Consider the following 18164-nt stretch of genomic DNA (forward strand, 5'->3'; position numbering starts at 1 on the left):
CTCTAAATGTCCCTTTTACTTCCTTTTGCATTCCCAACCCCTCGATCTACTTATTTTTAAACACTGGCTGTAGGATATATAAAACTTTTCTGAAATCTCTAAGCCTAGAGATTTCTGGAACTAGACAGGTCACATTTTCCCACTTGATGGTGAGAATAGTTCTTTTCTTATTTAGGAATACATCTGTAACTCGATGTAAGATAAGACCATGAGCTTTGGTGTCGGGGAGACCTAGATCTGCACACCATCTCTTCCACTTCTAGCTGTATAACTTCAGACAAATTACTTAAATCTTCCCTAGCTCAGTTTCTTCATCTTTAGATGAGGATAATATCTTCAACCTCAGAATAAGATAAAATATCAATCCATATAAGTTTTTAATATTTGGTAGTTACTGTTAATACCACTATATCCGACCAACTGCCTCTAAACCTTTGCATGACTTGGTATTAGAAGTATCTCCTCAAGGTTTTCGACTCTAAAATCAAGAGAATGGTTAAATGAAATTGCAGTTCTGAAGCTTCTACTTCCACCTGCATTTTTTTTCTCCTTTTCTCCACCTTTCTTGGTTCAGTAGATTCACCATTCAGGTGAATTGATAAGCAGCTGAACTCTTTGGCCCGGTTTTTATCCATGACCTTCAGCCAACATTTTACTCTAGGGCAGACCTCAGCAAATATAGTGGTTTGTTTTTTTGTTTAAATATATTTTTACTGATTTCAGAGAGGAAGGGAGAGTGAGAGAGATAGAAACATCAATGAGAGAGAATCATTGTTCAGCTGCCTCCTGCATGCCCCCTACTGGGGATCGAGCCCACAACCCAGGCATTTGCCCTTGACTGGAATCGAACCCGGGACCTTTTAGTCTGCAGGCCGAAAGCTCTATCCCTGAGCCAAACCATCTGGGGCTGGGGGGTTTTTTTTTGTTTTTTTTTTTGAAACACAACTGACCCCTCGTTTACATACAAGGTGAGCAAAAGTGGGTTTATAGTCATGAATATGTGAAACAGTTTATTGTATTTTCAAACAACTGTAAAACTACCTCTGCCCATCCCTGTATTGTCTTTGGTAGCTTTCTGACTACAACAGCAAAGTTGAGTAGTTGTGACTTATAGAATGACCTATAAGCCTAAAATATTTACCATCTAGCTCTTTCATCCTTTAATCATTACCTGAGGAGTACTCTTTATTGATTTTAGAGAGAGGAAGGCAGAGAGGAGTGAGAGAGAGAGAGAAACATCAATGTCAGAGAGAAACATCTATTGTGTCCAAACTGGGGTTGAACCTTCAACCTATGTATGTGCTGCCCTGACCGGAATTGAGCCCGCAACCTTTTGGTGTACAGGACGGTGCTCTAGAGAGAGTGTGCTGAGCCCTGATTTAAGAAAAAGGTGCCTATTGATTTGAGGGTGTCAAAATCAGAACAAAGAAAGGAAGTAGAATGGCAAAGAAATTTATTTACATTGTCTTTGCATGTACCTGGCTTACTGTTTAATACCTAGTTGAGTATGGGTCAGGAATACTTTGGTTGGCTCATAGGTGACCGTCAGAAGAAGATAATCCAGGGGATCATATTAGCAACCCTTAGTGCTTAAAAAGCTCAAATATTTAGGTGATGAGATTGTAAGTGATAGTATTATTTTTAATTTCATAAATGTCATTTAAAACTGTTCACTAGCTATTAAGGTAATGAGCTACAGGTTCTTGTTTGCTTTCATTGTAGTATTTAGGATTTCATTGAAGCTTTTAAAGTAGAATATCTCAGGGGCAAAAAAAAATACTTTTTGGAACCTTTTATAAATTTATTAGGATCATCAGCAGAGGGCTGTTGTGAAATATTACCTTTAGTCTTTGTACCTTTTTCTCCCTACAGGGGATATGAAAGGTGAGGTCTATCCATTTGGCATAGTTGGAATGGCCAACAAAGGGGATTGCCTGCAGAAAGGGGAGAGTGTCAAATTCCAATTGTGTGTCCTGGGCCAAAATGCACAGACTATGGCTTACAACATCACACCTCTGCGTAGGGCCACTGTGGAATGTGTGAAAGATCAGGTAAGTGGCAGTATTTCTGGATCTGAAATTGATCCTTTTATGAATTGGTAACCAAATAGTAACCAAACCTTGAAATTTTTTCAGCCAAGGGAGATTCATCAACATTCATCTGGTTTTTAATTCTACTTGACCCTTTTTTCAATAATTTGAGCTAGCCTATATAAACATGAAGAAAACTACATTAAGGGGCGGGGGGGATAGTGATATTAGAAAAAAAAGTATTGATAACTAACATTACATGATGGGGAAAATAAACTTAGAGTGAGATTTTCAGAATAGAAAGATTTAAAGGTCAGAGATTGTTTTGTAAGCCACACAAGGAAAGAAACCATGTATAGAAGTGTTCATAAAATAAGGGCAAACAAATCTATTCCTGGTACTGAGATCTCAAGAAAATCCCTCTGAGTCCAGGACATTTTTAAATATCAGTATTATAAATAAAATATTTTGTATGGCTGTTTTTTATAATACCATAACCTAGCTTAATAATTCTGGAATAGATGAAAACAATGCACATGTTTATGTAACAGCTCACTAAAGATTTTACATTATTCAGAAGTTTAGCTCATATAATATATGAGGCACAGGGCAGCCTTTCTACTTGTTTCAGCCAGGCTATAATAGTCAAGGCAGTGATTTCACATTTATATTTCTGCCCTGGCAAGTTATGCTGACTTACAATGCTGTTACATTCTAGCACAGGCAGCTGAACTGGAGCATCAGTATTAATACCATGTTTGGTAAACCCCTTCTTGTTAGGGTCACACATTGTGCTTCATTCAAAGTGAGGCGCTCTACCACTATGATATGTATTTTTTTTTTTTTTAATTTCAGTTTGGCTTCATTAACTATGAAGTAGGAGATAGCAAGAAGCTCTTTTTCCATGTGAAAGAAGTTCAGGATGGCATTGAGCTACAGGCTGGAGATGAGGTGGAATTCTCAGTGATTCTTAATCAGCGCACTGGCAAGTGCAGCGCTTGTAATGTTTGGCGAGTCTGGTGAGTTTTTGTTGTTGGATTAAAACAATCTCCCTGGACAACTTGCAATCTCTTCATTATCACATTTCTTCACTTTTCCATCTCTGCTTTTCTTTTTTTTTCATATATATATTTTATTGATTTTTAACAGAGAGGAAGGGAGAGGGATAGAGAATTAGAAACATCGATGAGAGAGAAACATCAATCAGCTGCTTCCTGCACACCCCCTACTGGGGATGTGCCCACAACCAAGGTACATGCCCTTGACCAGAATCAAACCTGGGACCTTGCAGTCCACAGGCCAACGCTTTATCAACTGAGCCAAACCAGTTAGGGCCATCTCTGCTTTTCTTAATTTTCTACTGCCACTTGGTTATTTCTTGGTACTTCGTATCTTTTACCTCTATTCTTCATTGTGTAAACTTTTAGTTTCATAAATCTGACCCAGTGGAATATTAATTAGGCACTTGCTATATAATAGATCTTAAATATAAAATGATGATGTAGTCCTTGTTCTTAAAGGATTCTGCTTAGCTTTTTTTGTGTGGGTTTTTTTGTTTGTTTGTTTTTCCATTAAGCCATTTCTGAGTTATGTGGTGCCTAAAAGTCTAATTTTATAGATTAGCAGTTCTGACTCTGTTTTTTTGTTTTTGTGTATGAGTTTTTTTTAATAACATTGTTACCATGCTAGAAGCTGGGGGTCTCTGGAAATATTTATTTATAACTCTTCTAAGGTTTTTCACATCCACTACCTTGTTTTATGTGTCTGTGAAACTGGTCTTTCTGGATGCAGACCAGTCTGGGGATGACCGTCACCCAAACGATTCTTCCAGCTCCTATGCAGGAATAAACCTTGAGTTGGGAATAAAAACATAAACAAACTTGTCTGTCCTGTCCTGCTAGCTAGCTAGCTAAATGAGGCAAGAGTCCCCCTCATTAAAACTGAGTCACTTGGGTAGTTAGGTGGAAAATACACTCCTCTGTAAGTACTTGCTTCTTCCCACCATGTGTTGCTGCTTCTCACTTCTTGACTTGGTTACAGCGAGGGCCCCAAGGCTGTTGCAGCTCCACGACCTGATAGGTTGGTCAATCGCTTGAAGAACATCACTCTGGATGATGCCAGTGCTCCTCGCCTAATGGTTCTTCGTCAGCCAAGGGGACCAGATAACTCAATGGTATGAGGGTATACAAGGTTTTGGGGGAGGGAAGGTTGTGATGTGACAGACCAGCATGATACTTGAGGTCCTATTTTAGCATATCTCAGAGCGCTTACAGAGCATTAGTATTGCTTATAACTAGTTAGGACTCCTTCCCTACATATTGGTTCAGTCCCCAACATAATGGTTGCTTACCAGTAAGAAGCACATTTCTTTGTTTTCCTGATACTTTGAACTTAGTTGTAGGTAATAGATCAGGAGGGCTTACTATGTAAGATTTCCTCTGAGAAAAAACTGGTAGTGGTTAAGATGATTAAAAGTAATGCTTTTGAAGTTTACTTTGGAATTGTGAAGGTGCTGTGATTGTCATACCCTGAAGTCATTAACTGCAGTTTTATTTTTTCACAGGGATTTGGTGTAGAAAGAAAGATCCGTCAGGCTGGTGTCATTGACTAACCACATCCACAAAGCACATCATTAATCCATGATGATCAAGTTAGGGGGATTCTGGTGAAGGGTTCTGAATATCTCCCTCTTCATCCCTCCCCAAAATCTGGAATACTTATTCTATTGAGCTATTACACCAGTTTTAACACCTTCCTCATGTTATGTTTAAAAAAATAAATAAATTTAAGAAAACCATTTTAAAATTATGCACAGTTGCAGCCTGGAAAACTTAAGGTGGCGCCTTGTAGTATCAATTTTAGGAGCTTTATTTGGTGCATTTAACGCAACTGGTAATTGCAAAATCCACTTCGCCCGTGTAAGTGAAAAATATAGACTGTTACCTTGTTGGCTGTATGAAATTCTGCACTTGATATTTAGCATATATTCTACCTTCATTACTTCTGGCAAGATGTCCTGCCTTAGCACTCAGTTGCATTCTTTTCCTTTTCTTTCCTGTTCATTATGCTTTAATTCTGAGGACCATATGAGGGTAGACTATATTAAAAAATTTAAAAATTTGTATAGGCAAACCATTTTCTTAAGTTGATGGCCAAATGTTAAAATGTTATTTTTCATATCATTTATAATCTTGTCACAGTCCACTTAAACGAATTTTGGGTAGATTTCAATGAGAATTATCTTCCAAAGTAGTTTTTTTTTCCCCTGGGATGGGGTGGGGGGTAAATTTTCCACAATTAGTATGTGTGGTGCAGAATTTCATGCAAATGAGGTGTGCCAGCAGTGTGATAATTTAAACGTATTTAAACGACGAATGCACAAACTTGCTGCTGCTTAGATCACTGCAGCTTCTAGGACCCAGTTTATTTTAATGATTTAAAACAAAACAAACAAAAAAATAAAAAAATTGTGCCTGAAATGAATCTTGTTTTTTTTATAAGTAGCCGCCTGGTTCCTGTGTCCTGTAACATGCAGGCACTTGACCCTTGGTGTAGCTTCTGTTCAACTTTATATCACGGGAACGGATTGGTCTGATTTCTTGGCCCTCATCTTGAATTGGCCACACGCAGGATCCCTGGCCAGTGGACTGGAAGCTTTGTCTAAGATGACAAGGGTCAGCTCAGGGGATGTGGGGGAGGGCGCTTTTATCTTCCCCGTTGTCATTTGAGGTTTTGATCTTCTCTGGGTAAAGAGGCCATTTATCTTTGTAAACACAAAACATTTTTGCTTTCTCCAGTTTTCTGTTAATGGCGAAAGAATGGAAGCGAATAAAGTTTTACTGATTTTTGAGACATCAGCACCTAGCGCTTTCATTATTGAAATGTCCTGAGTGGGAGGGGCGGGTTTGGGTGCGGCCAGCAGCTTGACTCTCGGGTCGGAGGCCCACGTGGCCGGGGCGGGGACTCAGGCGCCCGGGGCGCCGACTGATTACGTAGCGGGCGGGGCCGGAAGTGCCGCTCCCTGGTGGGGGCTGTTCATGGCGGTTCCGGGGTCTCCAACATTTTTCCTGGTGGTGGTTCTAAACCCGTCTGCAGCGGAGGCACCGGAGCTTGAGGTGAGGCTCCGGCGTGTGTAGCGTTGGGCTTGGAGCTTGCAGGCGTCTGGTTAGTGGCGGAATCCGCGAGCAGAGACAAAGGCCTGGGGCGGGGGTCCTTGGTTTTGAGCCCCACGGGGAGATCCTGGGAGACAGGTGGGGGACTGGAAGGGAAGGGCGGCCTGACGGCAGCCTGCCGCCGCCGAGAAGCCCTGCGGGAGGAGCAGGAAGGGGGTTCCTGTACCTTAGGCCGAGGGCGGGGCCCACGGGCTGTTGAAAAATAGATGAGGTGGGGGTAGGTCGAAGACGAATTCAGCATCCCGAGACCCACGGTCACTCGTGGTTTTGCATTCCTGAATCACTGGGAACCGAGTGGAGGGTCACGTGCATGGGACCGATACATTTCAGACGCCGGTTTTAGCCACTATCGATTATAGAAAGCTCTGAAGTGCTGTAGAGGCGGCTCTCCGGTTAACCCTCATTGCTGCTTTCCCGCAGGTTCTTGCTGGTGTGAAATGACTGAGTACAAACTGGTGGTGGTTGGAGCAGGTGGTGTTGGGAAAAGCGCGCTGACAATCCAGCTAATCCAGAACCACTTTGTAGATGAATATGATCCCACCATAGAGGTGAGGCCCAGCGGCAGTCCACCGCCCCTGCCTCTTTTCCTTCCGTTTACCCTCGCCCTTACCCTTTAGCTAAGGGAATCGTCAGGAAAGAAAGTGGAAAGTTATTTTGGGTACTGCGTTCGGTAATACAATAAGCAAAGCTTTCCATGTGTGTGGACAAGAGTGCCTTTTTATGAGCTGCTGAAGATTTCTAAAGAGTTGCAGTGTTAACAGTTCTGTAAACTTGCAAACTCAGTGTTGAACTCATTTAGTTTCTTCGTATATGACAACTCTGTTTTAAAAGAAGCACAGGCCATAGGTAGAGCGATTATCTGAATAATATAGCAGGATGGAGATAAAGGATTCAGAGATCTGGAGGTTCTGCAATTGTAATTTCTTAGCTCGTTGAAGCAGCCAACACTGTGGTTGGAGTAGAAAGAACATTTTGAGTCACTGTGCTTAAGATTTCAGTCCCTGTTTGCATTTTGTTTAGTTATGTGATATTGAGCAATCACTTTCTCTCTCTCAGCCTTATTTCCTTCATCTTTTAAATTACTATAAGCTTGTTCTGCCTACCACACAGGGATGAAGTGGAAAGTCAAATGTGTTTAAATTTTTGTGTGAATGGTAAAGCACTGGATAAATAGTACTTATTTAAAGATCCTATTGTTTTTGTGGGACTTCATGTTAAAGATTGGCTTCAATGAGTGGCAAAATACACCCTTTCAGTAAAGGGCCTTGTAATGTTATTCAATTTAGAAATGTGTAACTCTAGAGATTATTGTGTTTTAATCCACACCCTGGTCTTCCTACCACTCAGCCACTGGGCGTTTAATGCACTCTAACTCTAATATAACCTTATTAAAAATTATTCATTAGTTCTTTGCAAAACTTTATTTTAGGCTTAACAGCTTCAGTGATAATAGAACCTTTTGATATTTTTCAGAGTTTTAGTTATTGCTGGGTAATTTACATACAGTAAAATACGTAAATGTTATATCTACAGCTCAGTGACTTTTTAAACATATATATACTTACATAATAACCACCACTCAGATTAAAAAATATACTACTTCCTATGCCCCAGAGAGTTCTCACATGCCCTTTTCAGTCAGTAAACTCTCTTACCCTGCCAGGAGATAACCACTTCTCTGACTTCTATTATCATAAAATAGTTTGACTAAAACCTATCTTCATAATTTTTATTTTGCTCATCTTAGAACAGACACTTAACTATGTTTCATGCTCTAAGAAGTTTTGGTGATATAAATTCTATTTAATTTGAAAGTACAGTCCTGCAATTAAGTGAGCTACAAAGGAACTAACTGATTAATGGGCTGGGAAATTAGGTTGAATTCTGTTTTTGGAGCCAGATCTTTTACGAAGAATGGTGAGGTTATTTTATTTGACTTGAATTCCCAGGATTTAAGTATTAAAATACAAGTAAAAATGTCTGCCTTCGAGCCCAATTGAAAGTATGTTTTTATATGATCTACTTAAGAAATGAATTATGTCTTGTTTGTAACCTTTAGGAAATTGATTGAGGATTATTTCCCAAAGGTACAATCTGCCGTGATGAGAAAAAATAATTTGGTATTATGACCTTGTTTGAAATAAAAAGTATTTGTGTTTAGTCATAAGCACAAGTGGCACTGTAACCAGGGCCAAGTTCTAAATTGGTGGAGGTCTGTTTAGAATTGTAAATGTACAGTAAACAACTCAAATACGAAACGTTCAGTGCACACCTTAGTGACATGCAGTGATTAACCCCAGTCCAGCTGCAGTAGAGCTGCCTTTTGAATGACCACATTTGTTCACCTTTTCCGGGAACTGAGTGTTCACATTTTCCTTTCCGCAGGCATATAGGATTTGGGATTTTTTTCCTGGGAAGACATTAAGTATTTTGTTTGTAATTGTATATTAGCAGTTTGAGGGACAAACCAGAGAGAGAGAAATAGACTTGGGTAGTAGCTTGCTTAACCTTGGTAGTAGCATTGCATTTCCTGTGATTTTTAGTAAAAGTGGAATCTCCCTTCCCCCCTTTCCCCCAGGATTCTTACCGAAAACAGGTGGTTATAGATGGTGAAACCTGTCTATTGGATATACTGGATACAGCTGGACAAGAGGAGTACAGTGCTATGAGGGACCAATACATGAGGACAGGGGAAGGCTTCCTCTGTGTATTCGCCATCAATAATAGCAAGTCATTTGCAGATATTAACCTCTACAGGTACTAGGAGCGTTATTGTTTTCTGAAAGGATGATCTTTAAGCTTTGTTCTGAAGCTTTGTTGGGGGGGTGGCGGGGTGGTGAAGACGCCACACTAGGAATAATACAGCTTTTTTCATTACAGGAAGAGTTGGTTTTCGTTTGTTTGACATTGAGAATCTGAAAGTTAATGCTGGAATTTATTTTATGTAATATACCATAGCTAGAATGTGTGATAGTGTATCAAGGAAGCTTGCTAGTGGGAGTGATTGCGAACTAGAGGTGTTATTAGATCACAAAGGAATTTCAGAGAGGAAAACGCCTGAGAAACATTGTTCAGTAAGTCATAGAGATCATGATAGGAAGAAACAGCTGGGGAGTTGCTAAAGATGAAAGCTGGGCAAAGGAATGTAGAGCTTGTCTTTCTCTGTAAAACCATAAAGTTTCAAAGCTCAATTGGACCATAAAAAAAGAAAACAACATTCTGATTTTACAGAATCAGAAATAGGTAGTTTATTAGGTTTTTGGAGTCTTAACTGTTACTAGTAGCAGAGCCAGGAACAAAACTCCAAGACTCCTTTTCTTAGCTCCATATTATTATTATTATTATTATTATTATTTTAAAATATATTTTATTGATTTTTTTACAGAGAGTAAGGGAGAGGGATAGAGAGTTAGAAACATCGATGAGAGAGAAACATCGATCAGCTGCCAACCAAGTTACATGCCCTTGACTGGAATCGATCCTGGGACCCTTCAGTCCGCAGGCCGACACTCTATCCACTGAGCCAAACCAGTTAGGGTTATTATTATTTTTTTAATATGTTTTTATATTTTGTTCTTTATTGATTTCAGAGACAGGGAGAGAGAGAGAGAAACATCGATGACAGAGTGACACACATTGATTGGCTACCTCCTACACACCCCCCACTGGGGATGGAGCCTGCAACCCAGGGATGTGCCCTAACCTGGAATCAAACCGGGACCTCTTGGTTCATGGGTGAACGCTCAACCACTCAGCCACACCAGCTGGGCACTCCATGTTCTTTAAGCAGAATAATGTAATGGTTAAGAATATAGATGCCTGGGTTGAAACTTGGCTCCATCATCTATTAGCCATGGGACTTTGGGGCAAACTACTGAAACTCTGTGCCTCAGTTTCCTTATCTATAACATGGAGGTTATAATTTCTACCAAGAGTTGTGAAAATTAAATGAATCGATAAACATGAAATCGTTCAGAACGGTGTCGTGCACATAGTAAAAGCCTGTGCAGGTGTTTTGCCTACAACCTTGAGACCTGGCTTCTGCCCTGTCCGTATGAAGAAGTCTGCTCACAGAAGCAAACTAGTCCCAAACTGAATTCAGTGGGGTTTTTTTTCTCCTAAACCTGCTCTACTGTCTTCCACTTCCTCTCTGGAAATAATAGCGGTACTTAATAAAATGCGCAGTACTTAGCAAGCATCTAATACTTGCTGAATTTCTAGAAGTTATTTTTCTTTTTAGGCTGTCTTATCCCTTAGCATAGGCTCCTGCCATTACCCCCACTGTCATGCATTTCAGGTGCATGGCTGTGTACGTAATCCAAGCGTTGAGTCTAAAGCAGTGCTGTTCGGTGTGTGGTTATTTCCGTTAACTGAATTAAATTAATACAATTAAATAAAATTGAAAAATCAGTTCCTTGGCCATAGTACCCACTGACTGACTCAGTGTTCAATAGCTACACGGGACTAGTGGATATAGTTGGACATGACAGATGTAGAACATTTCCATCATTGTAAGAAGTCCTACTGGACAGCGTTGGTCAAGAGAATCTGGAGCATTCATTTCCAAACCGCTCGGTGTCTTAAATGTCACTGAAGGAAGTGCTGTCAGTTGGGAGTTCCAGAACCTTTCGTAAGAGCAGTTCTGGTGTCTTCTATTTTTTATCTTGACTCCCAGCTATAATTTTGTTTGAAGGAAACGTTTGGACACCACCCATGTAGAGAAGTGGGTAGACTGTCTTCCATGAAATGCCATCGCTCTCAAGGGAACCTTAAGTTATTTAGAGGCAGTGGACTTTACTTTTTGCACTTCGGACCTTAATCTAGAGTACGATTCGGAGTTGCCAATTAAATCCAGAGCCAAGGTCTGGAGAATCAAGGAGCCTAATAAGGACATGTCAAAGTAGGCTAACCATCCATTTCCACTAGAAGTTGAGCTGGTACTTGGCTTTCCTCTAGCTGCTGAATCAAGCCTAAACCCGTCTCATTATGTAAGGTCTTGTATAAACAGTGGAGGGGAGTGAAACTCACTACTAGAAGCTAATAGACTAGATAAAACTTGCTCGGTTTCTTTTGCTCTAGCTGTTTATTCCTTCCAAAAGGCTTATTCTTATAACATATTCCTTTTTTTAGGGAACAGATTAAGCGAGTGAAGGACTCAGATGATGTACCTATGGTGCTAGTAGGAAACAAGTGTGATTTGCCAACAAGGACAGTTGACACAAAACAAGCCCATGAACTGGCCAAGAGTTATGGGATTCCATTCATTGAAACCTCAGCCAAGACCAGACAGGTAGAGTCCAGCTTCCAGCACCTGGCAAGGGTTTGTTGAAGGCAGAAAGGTTTGATTGATTGACTCTTTGCTAGAGCTCTGATCCTCATTCTTTGTTGTTACAGATTTTTAATAGTGTTCTATTTTCATCTTTGCTTTAAACCCAAAATGAACTTGTTAATATCCTGGTGTGACATTTATACTCCTGCATTAACATGCACAAATGGTACTAAAATGAAGACCTTTGATTCAAGATACTTATAAGCATTAGTCTTTCCTCCAACACCAGCCACTCTTTAGGGTTTAAGTTCTTCTGAATGGAATCTTTACATCAGGTAGTTCTGTATGTCCCACATTACCAATTTTTCTTTGCTGGAATGTTACTTTTGCAAAATGTGCCATTTGTATATCTGTCTCTTAATGTGATTCAATAGAAATGCTAAATTCAGTGTCCTCTTTCTACGCCACCCTATTTTATCAGTTAGTGATTTAATAATTGGAATTCTAAATCCACATAAAGAAGTGAGAGAGAGCTTACAACTTGGATTGTGTCTTTTAGGCTGTCTTTTCATTTTCTTTTAAAGGGTGTTGAAGATGCCTTTTACACACTAGTAAGAGAAATACGTCAGTACCGAATGAAAAAACTCAACAGCAGTGATGATGGGACTCAGGGTTGCATGGGGTTGCCTTGTGTGGTGATGTAACAAGGTGAGCATGTGGTCTCTGGGCATAATTACAAACTGGGCAGTTTGGAGGAGTGTTGCTATTATTTTTTATGTCGTAATTTACCTGATAATTTCTCGCTTACAACTATAAAATGTTTCCCTTACAATGCCCCTCCTGAGAGTATTGAGGTTTAACCTATTTTTTAAACATTATTTTACAGACATGGTTACTTGTCAATAATATTAGAAATCAGAAGACATTATTTATGAAATGTATGAATACCACATTCTTGGCATTGACCAGGAGTTTGCAGAATCACTGCATTAAAACTAGATGATAATGACATGGTGTGTCTTTTTTTCTTATAGATACTTCTAAAGTTCTAGCATCAGAAAAGAGCCACTGTCCAGGTAGGACCCGTTTGGAAGTGAATGGGTCATTCATACTGATTTCTTCACCTGGTGTTTCTTACACTCTCTGGTGACATTTACACACACGTTCCATCTCGTTTCAGCTGCACTGACGCCCTGGTCCTGACTTCCCTGGAGGAGAAACAAGTATTCCTGTTGCTGTCTTCGGTCTCACAGAAGCTCCTGCTACTTCCCGACGCTCCGTAGATCAGTACCATGTTCTCTATCTGAGAAGTTCTCAGAATAACTACCTCCTCACTTGGTTGTCTGACCAGAGAAATGAACCTCTTGTTACTCCCCAATATTTTTCCACTCTGGGTTCTCCCCAAACACCTCTGCCACCCCAGGTTTTTCATCTGAAAAGCAATTCATGCTCTGAAACAGAGAACCACACTGTAGACATGAAATTCTCTAGAAAACAATGTCTTGAGCTCTAATGTAGCAACTGCTGGTGATTATCTTTTTTTTCTTTTTACTTTGAACTTGGAACTATATTTGGGGGGGAAATGTCATAAATTACTGTTTTGCTGAGAATATAGTTAATGTTGGTGTTTGGTTTGTTTATAATGTTATCGGCTATAAACTGGCATCTGCTCTGTATTCGTAAAGGTGAATACAGACTTTGGAGTCTCTCCTACTCTTCTCGACTTTCATGCAATTAAATCTAACTTTCACAATGAAGTGCCTTTTTCCTAGAAGTGGTTTGTATACTTCAGTGGAGTGGATGTTTAAAAAACCATTACACGTGGAAATGAATGTCTGAGTTATGTCTGTGACCTCTCTGCCTTTGAGGGAAAGATGTGCCGATACAGTAGCAGATGCCATTTCTTACCTACATGAAGTTGGCTTTGACCCGTTTTTAGGTTCTCCCAAGAGAAAGTTGAAACTGGAAACAATTATATTTCATTTGTTTTTTTACCTGTGCTCCACTTTTTTTTATAGGTTACTAACTATGAAATGTATGTAATTTGTTTCTTCTAGCTTACTGATAATCAGTGAACTTCCATTTGTATTAAAATTTGGGTTCTATCAGAAAGCTCTACATTTACAGGTGTGCAAAATTGTAAACATTGGATGCTGTTTTATTTAATATTGAGATCAATGATTTTTCAAGCCTCAGACATAATATATTAATAGACACACTTTCAGTACATATCTTGGTATCTTAGTGATGTATATAATTGCCCTCAGTCACCTTTTCACCCCACCCTCCATCCCTCACCTACAGCAACTGCAGTTTGATTCATTATTTCTGTTGATAAAGCATGGTGCTAAATGGTCCAGGGTTACCGCTTCAGAACGTGAGCAGGCCCGTTAGCATCACAGAGGGAGAGGGAGCAACTCTTCCACGGTTGCTCCTTGCACCAGTAACCTCGGCTGGTAGTTTTGCCGAATGTATGCTGTTATCCTGCAAGGAAAGAAAAGGTCAGTTCACACAAGTCCGTTATCATGACGGAAAAGGCTTGGTACCCTGAGGAGGGTCAGCTTAGCAGTCTTCAGAAACCAAGTGTGTAGCCAATATTTTTGTCATGTTTTTTAGAATGAGAGTACCTCCGAAATGTTTTAAAATTTTCTTTACTCATTATGTTCTTTGCAGAGTTTAAGACGAGGTGTTGATGAGTTAGTCTGCATACGAGCTAACAGAAACTGTGTGCGCTCAGAGCAAGAAGCCGTTGAATTGGAATTGCTGTTAAGAAAGGAATGGAGCCCTGACTGGTTTGGCTCAGTGAATAGAGTGTTGGCCTGCAGACCGAAGGGTCCCAGGTTCGATTCCAATCAAGGGCATGTACCTTGGTTGCGGGCATATCCCCAGTAGGGGGTGTGCAGGTGGCAACTGATCGATGTTCTTCCCTCATCGATGTTTCTAATTCTCTATCCCTCTCCCTTCCTCGCTGTAAAAAATCAATAAAATATATTTAAAAAAAGAAAGAAAAAGAAAGGAATGGAAACCATAATGAATTGTTAGTTTTGAGGATTTGGGAAACTTGGCTTTTCCATTTGCAAATAATATCCTGGTAATTCTAATGAAAAATAGACTTAGGTAACTTTTGATAAAAGCCTAATTCCAAAATGGTCACTTTCTGCGCTGGTCTTTTAATGTGTAAATACGTACTGAGGCCCTCTGTCTTCTGGTATGAATTTTCACTTATCACACAAACTCCACATGGCCTTGAAGTGAGCTCAGAAGGGAGGAAGCACTCTATCCTGTGTCCAGAGTTTAATGAACTCAGAGAGCCGTGCTCCTGCGTGTTCGTTCTGAGTTTTCACAGTGCTGTTGACACCTGGTAGCAGGAACTTGCTGCTGCTTCGTTTCTGCTGCTTTTGGAGCATTGCTCTGTCATTTTTCTTTTTCTAATATATGTTTATTGATTTCAGAGAGGAAGGGAGAGGGGGAGAGAGAGAGAGAAACATCAATGATGAGAGAATCATCAATCGGCTGCCTCTTGCACGCCCCTTATTTGGGACCAAGCCCACAACCCCGGGCATGTGCCCTGGCTGGGAATTGAACTGTGACTTCTTGGTTCATAGGTCAAGGCTCAACCACTGAGCCACGCTGGCCAGGCAGGCACTTTGTCGTTTTTCTTGAGGCTGGATTGAAGCTTGTCACCTCAGTTGCCCTCATTTGTCCTTGTCTCCCTCTTCCTCCTCTCGTGTATGTTACTGACAGTATGATTCTTTTTCTAATGTCAAATTAGGGGGAAGGATAACTGATTTGGGGCTCTTGTGCCCATAGCCCTTGTATGTGCCCATAGCCCTTAGCCCATAGCCCTTATCATTCTCTCAAGTATGTTGTAAGCACAGAAGTATCTAAATGGGGCCAAAATTCAGACTTGAAAATGTTCTTTTAATAGCTTCTTAAGAAGTTACATTTAGGTGTGAATTTTGGCACAGTAGAGTGACAAAGTTACAGTTAAATGCTGAAAAGCTTCAGTTAGTGTGGTATAAAGTGTGGTGTTTAGAGTATGTTTGTAATTACTGAAAACAATTCTAATTTACCTCAACATCTGAAAGTCTCTCTCCCCAAGTTAAGTGCCTGGCCAGCTGTTGTAAATTACACATTACTTTGTTTTTTAAAGGTTGCACGTTCAAGAGTGTGAAAATATGATGTTCTGTGTAAAGGCTACCACGCCTACCCTGTTAAGTGCTGTATTTGCTCCAACAGCTTCCTATAGAATGTTACTTGGTAATACAGTATCATACTTGTTACAGTTTCCACTTCAGGAGTGAAATGGGTAAAATTGTTCTCATGTATTTTAGTGGGCCCCGTGTTTAGTCTGTTCATGGTCCTTTAAACTGCTGTGAATTTTTTTGTCTTGACTTGAAATCAAGAATAGAGAAACACTTTAAAGAGATATTTTGTTTTTTCCCCATTCCAGAATTGCTGAGCATAATCATAGTTTGTTTTACATTTACAGTCATGAACTCTTAAGCTGGCAGCTACAACAAAGAACCAAAAAATGGTGCACGCACTCTGCTTCTTGTAACTCATCTCTGCTAACAGGTTACAAGAAACAGGATTATTAATTAGGGGGAATATTTTATTTGGGTTGTTTTCATAAACAGGGGACTGTAACTTTGTACATTGTTTTACATCTTTGTTGTTTCTTTAAGCAGTCCAGTGTGCCACAGTTATTTGAAGGTGTTCCCCACGAGAATTGTTTGAAAAGTGTTCTTGTTATAAAAGTAGTTGTAGATATATTTCAAATATAACTGGTGATTTTTAAAAGCCTGAGTACTGACCTAAGAAGCAATTGTATGACTTCTACTCTAGAGGGAAGGGATCTCAATGGGTGTTGTGTGACTTTTATATTTCTGTGCCATCAAATATAGGTCAGATGATTGATTGTGCAGTTCTGCTGTTTAAACGGCAACTATTGGCCTCCTTGGCCCTAAATGAAAGGGCTGATATTTTAAGTTGCCTATTTTATTGTAAGTTAATCCATCTAATTTTTAAATTTTTGGTTGAATGTTTTTCTTTTCAAATGTTTAAAAAATAAAAACTGGAAGTTCTTTGCTCAGTTATCATTTTTCTCCCCACTAAAGTGCCTTTATTGAAAGTTAATATTCATTGCAAACTTTTGAATGTGACGATGTTGGAAGACCTGAGTTCCTCATTTGATCTCAATCTAAAATGTCAAAGCATGCTTTAAATGATTACTTGGGGGTGATTCACAGCCCAATGATTCATAGCTATATGTCACATCCTCTCACATTAATATGAAGTGCTTAAAACTACCACTGGAAATCTTTTGTCCCATCTGCATTACTGCATAGTCTACCAGTCTTGGTACGGTTGGAAGAGCATTGGGCTAGGAGCCAGGCAACATGGGTTCCAACCATAATTTTCTATTCCAGCCTACAGTGTCCTCATTTATAAAATAGGGAAGTTGAATGAGGATATCTCAGATTTCCCAACCCTAATTAATGAGACATGTTTATAAAAGAATGCTATCAAACTTGGGCTTCCCCACCTAACCCTGGAACACTGATCATCAGGACCTTGGTTTATTCTACCAAAGGCTTCAATTGTTTTATTATTTTTTTTCCTTAAAAGGGGAATAGGGAGGCGATAGTTAATATTTGGCCGAATTGAACTTAAGAAAACCAAATGTAAGTGACAAATACTGTTTATACAGGAGGCTACCATGAAGAGTATAAAATGCATGTAAAAAAGAAGCAATCATGGACTTTGTGTATGTAGGACAGATTTCCCCCTTAAATCAAGCACTGATGCTACATAGCAGATATTTTCTTCTGCCGATACTTGACCCCCCAATATCTGAGAAAGTAAAGGTTTTCTTCTGATAAGAGCTGCTATTCTGCTCAGCAAAATGAAGTTGCAGCCCTGGCTGGTTTGGCTCTGGATAGAAGGGTCCCGGGTTCAATTCCAGTCAAGGGCCTGTACCTCGGTCGCAGTCTGCTCCCTGGCCTGGGCCCTGGTTGGGGCTCGTGCAGGAGGCAACCAATCATTTTTCTCTCACATCGATGTTTCTCTGTCTTTCCCCCTCTCTTCCACTTCCTCTAAAAGTCAATGGGAAAATATCCTCGGGTGAGGATTACAAAAAAGTGAAGCTGCAGAGAGACATGAAAAAGTAGCTAAGAAGCTTGTTCATTTGGAATGTGAGGGGACCTCCTGTGTGTCTGTGCTATTAATAATGGTTTCTGTTGTCACCACAGGCAATACTGAAGGTCCTTAAAAGGCCAGCATAGTTGCATCGTTATTTGATATCCATAAATACACGGAAAGGGGCCAAGAGGCTGTGCGGGGATCATTTTGCAGAGCTGCTGCATGATCCATGACTTGAGAGCACAGAGAGAAGGTCCAGGACCCCAGTGGGAAGGGTATGCTCGTGCTTTAAAAATACCGCTGGGCAATGAAATGTGGTCCTGTACCTCAATAAAAGCAGGGGACTCTGGGGACATGCAGAATGCAGATCTCAGATCCCCTCTGCAGTGCCAACAGGAACAAAAGTGTCAGGTTTGTGAGCTGGACGTAGACCTAGTGAACTGATTTTTTTTTTTAATAATATATTTTATAGATTTTTTACAGAGAAGAAGGGAGAGGGACAGAGAGTTAGAAACATCGATGAGAGAGAAACATCGATCAGCTGCCTCC

General features: G+C 40.1%; 2 protein-coding genes across 2 annotated transcripts in view; both read left to right on the forward strand.

Annotated features, from left to right (window-relative positions):
• Positions 1-5509, forward strand: part of CSDE1 (cold shock domain containing E1, RNA-binding) — a 31958-nt gene extending 26449 nt beyond the window's left edge. Inside the window, 4 exon segments of the mRNA XM_014534548.1 lie at positions 1873-2051; positions 2886-3049; positions 4071-4203; positions 4594-5509. Coding sequence (XP_014390034.1) covers positions 1873-2051; positions 2886-3049; positions 4071-4203; positions 4594-4641 — 524 coding nt within the window. The 3' untranslated portion in view covers positions 4642-5509.
• Positions 5433-13695, forward strand: NRAS (neuroblastoma RAS viral (v-ras) oncogene homolog). The gene is made up of 7 exons (XM_005859968.2): positions 5433-6145; positions 6623-6750; positions 8781-8959; positions 11333-11492; positions 12056-12179; positions 12506-12547; positions 12652-13695. The coding sequence occupies exons 2-5, from the start codon at positions 6640-6642 to the stop codon at positions 12173-12175; spliced, it is 570 nt and encodes a 189-aa protein (XP_005860030.1). The 5' UTR covers positions 5433-6145; positions 6623-6639; the 3' UTR covers positions 12176-12179; positions 12506-12547; positions 12652-13695.
• Positions 13696-18164: the final 4469 nt, after the last annotated feature.

Source organism: Myotis brandtii, unplaced genomic scaffold (genome assembly GCF_000412655.1).
Source record: "Myotis brandtii unplaced genomic scaffold, ASM41265v1 scaffold131, whole genome shotgun sequence".
NCBI lineage: Eukaryota > Metazoa > Chordata > Mammalia > Chiroptera > Vespertilionidae > Myotis > Myotis brandtii.

Excerpts from the sequence above, each read along its gene's own strand:
- NRAS (XM_005859968.2), top strand. The coding sequence starts at position 6,640 with ATGACTGAGTACAAACTGGTGGTGGTTGGAGCAGGTGGTGTTGGGAAA. Across the intron at positions 6,751-8,780 it reads AATATGATCCCACCATAGAG|GATTCTTACCGAAAACAGGT; the intron begins GTGAGGCCCAGC and ends CCTTTCCCCCAG. Across the intron at positions 8,960-11,332 it reads GCAGATATTAACCTCTACAG|GGAACAGATTAAGCGAGTGA; the intron begins GTACTAGGAGCG and ends TCCTTTTTTTAG.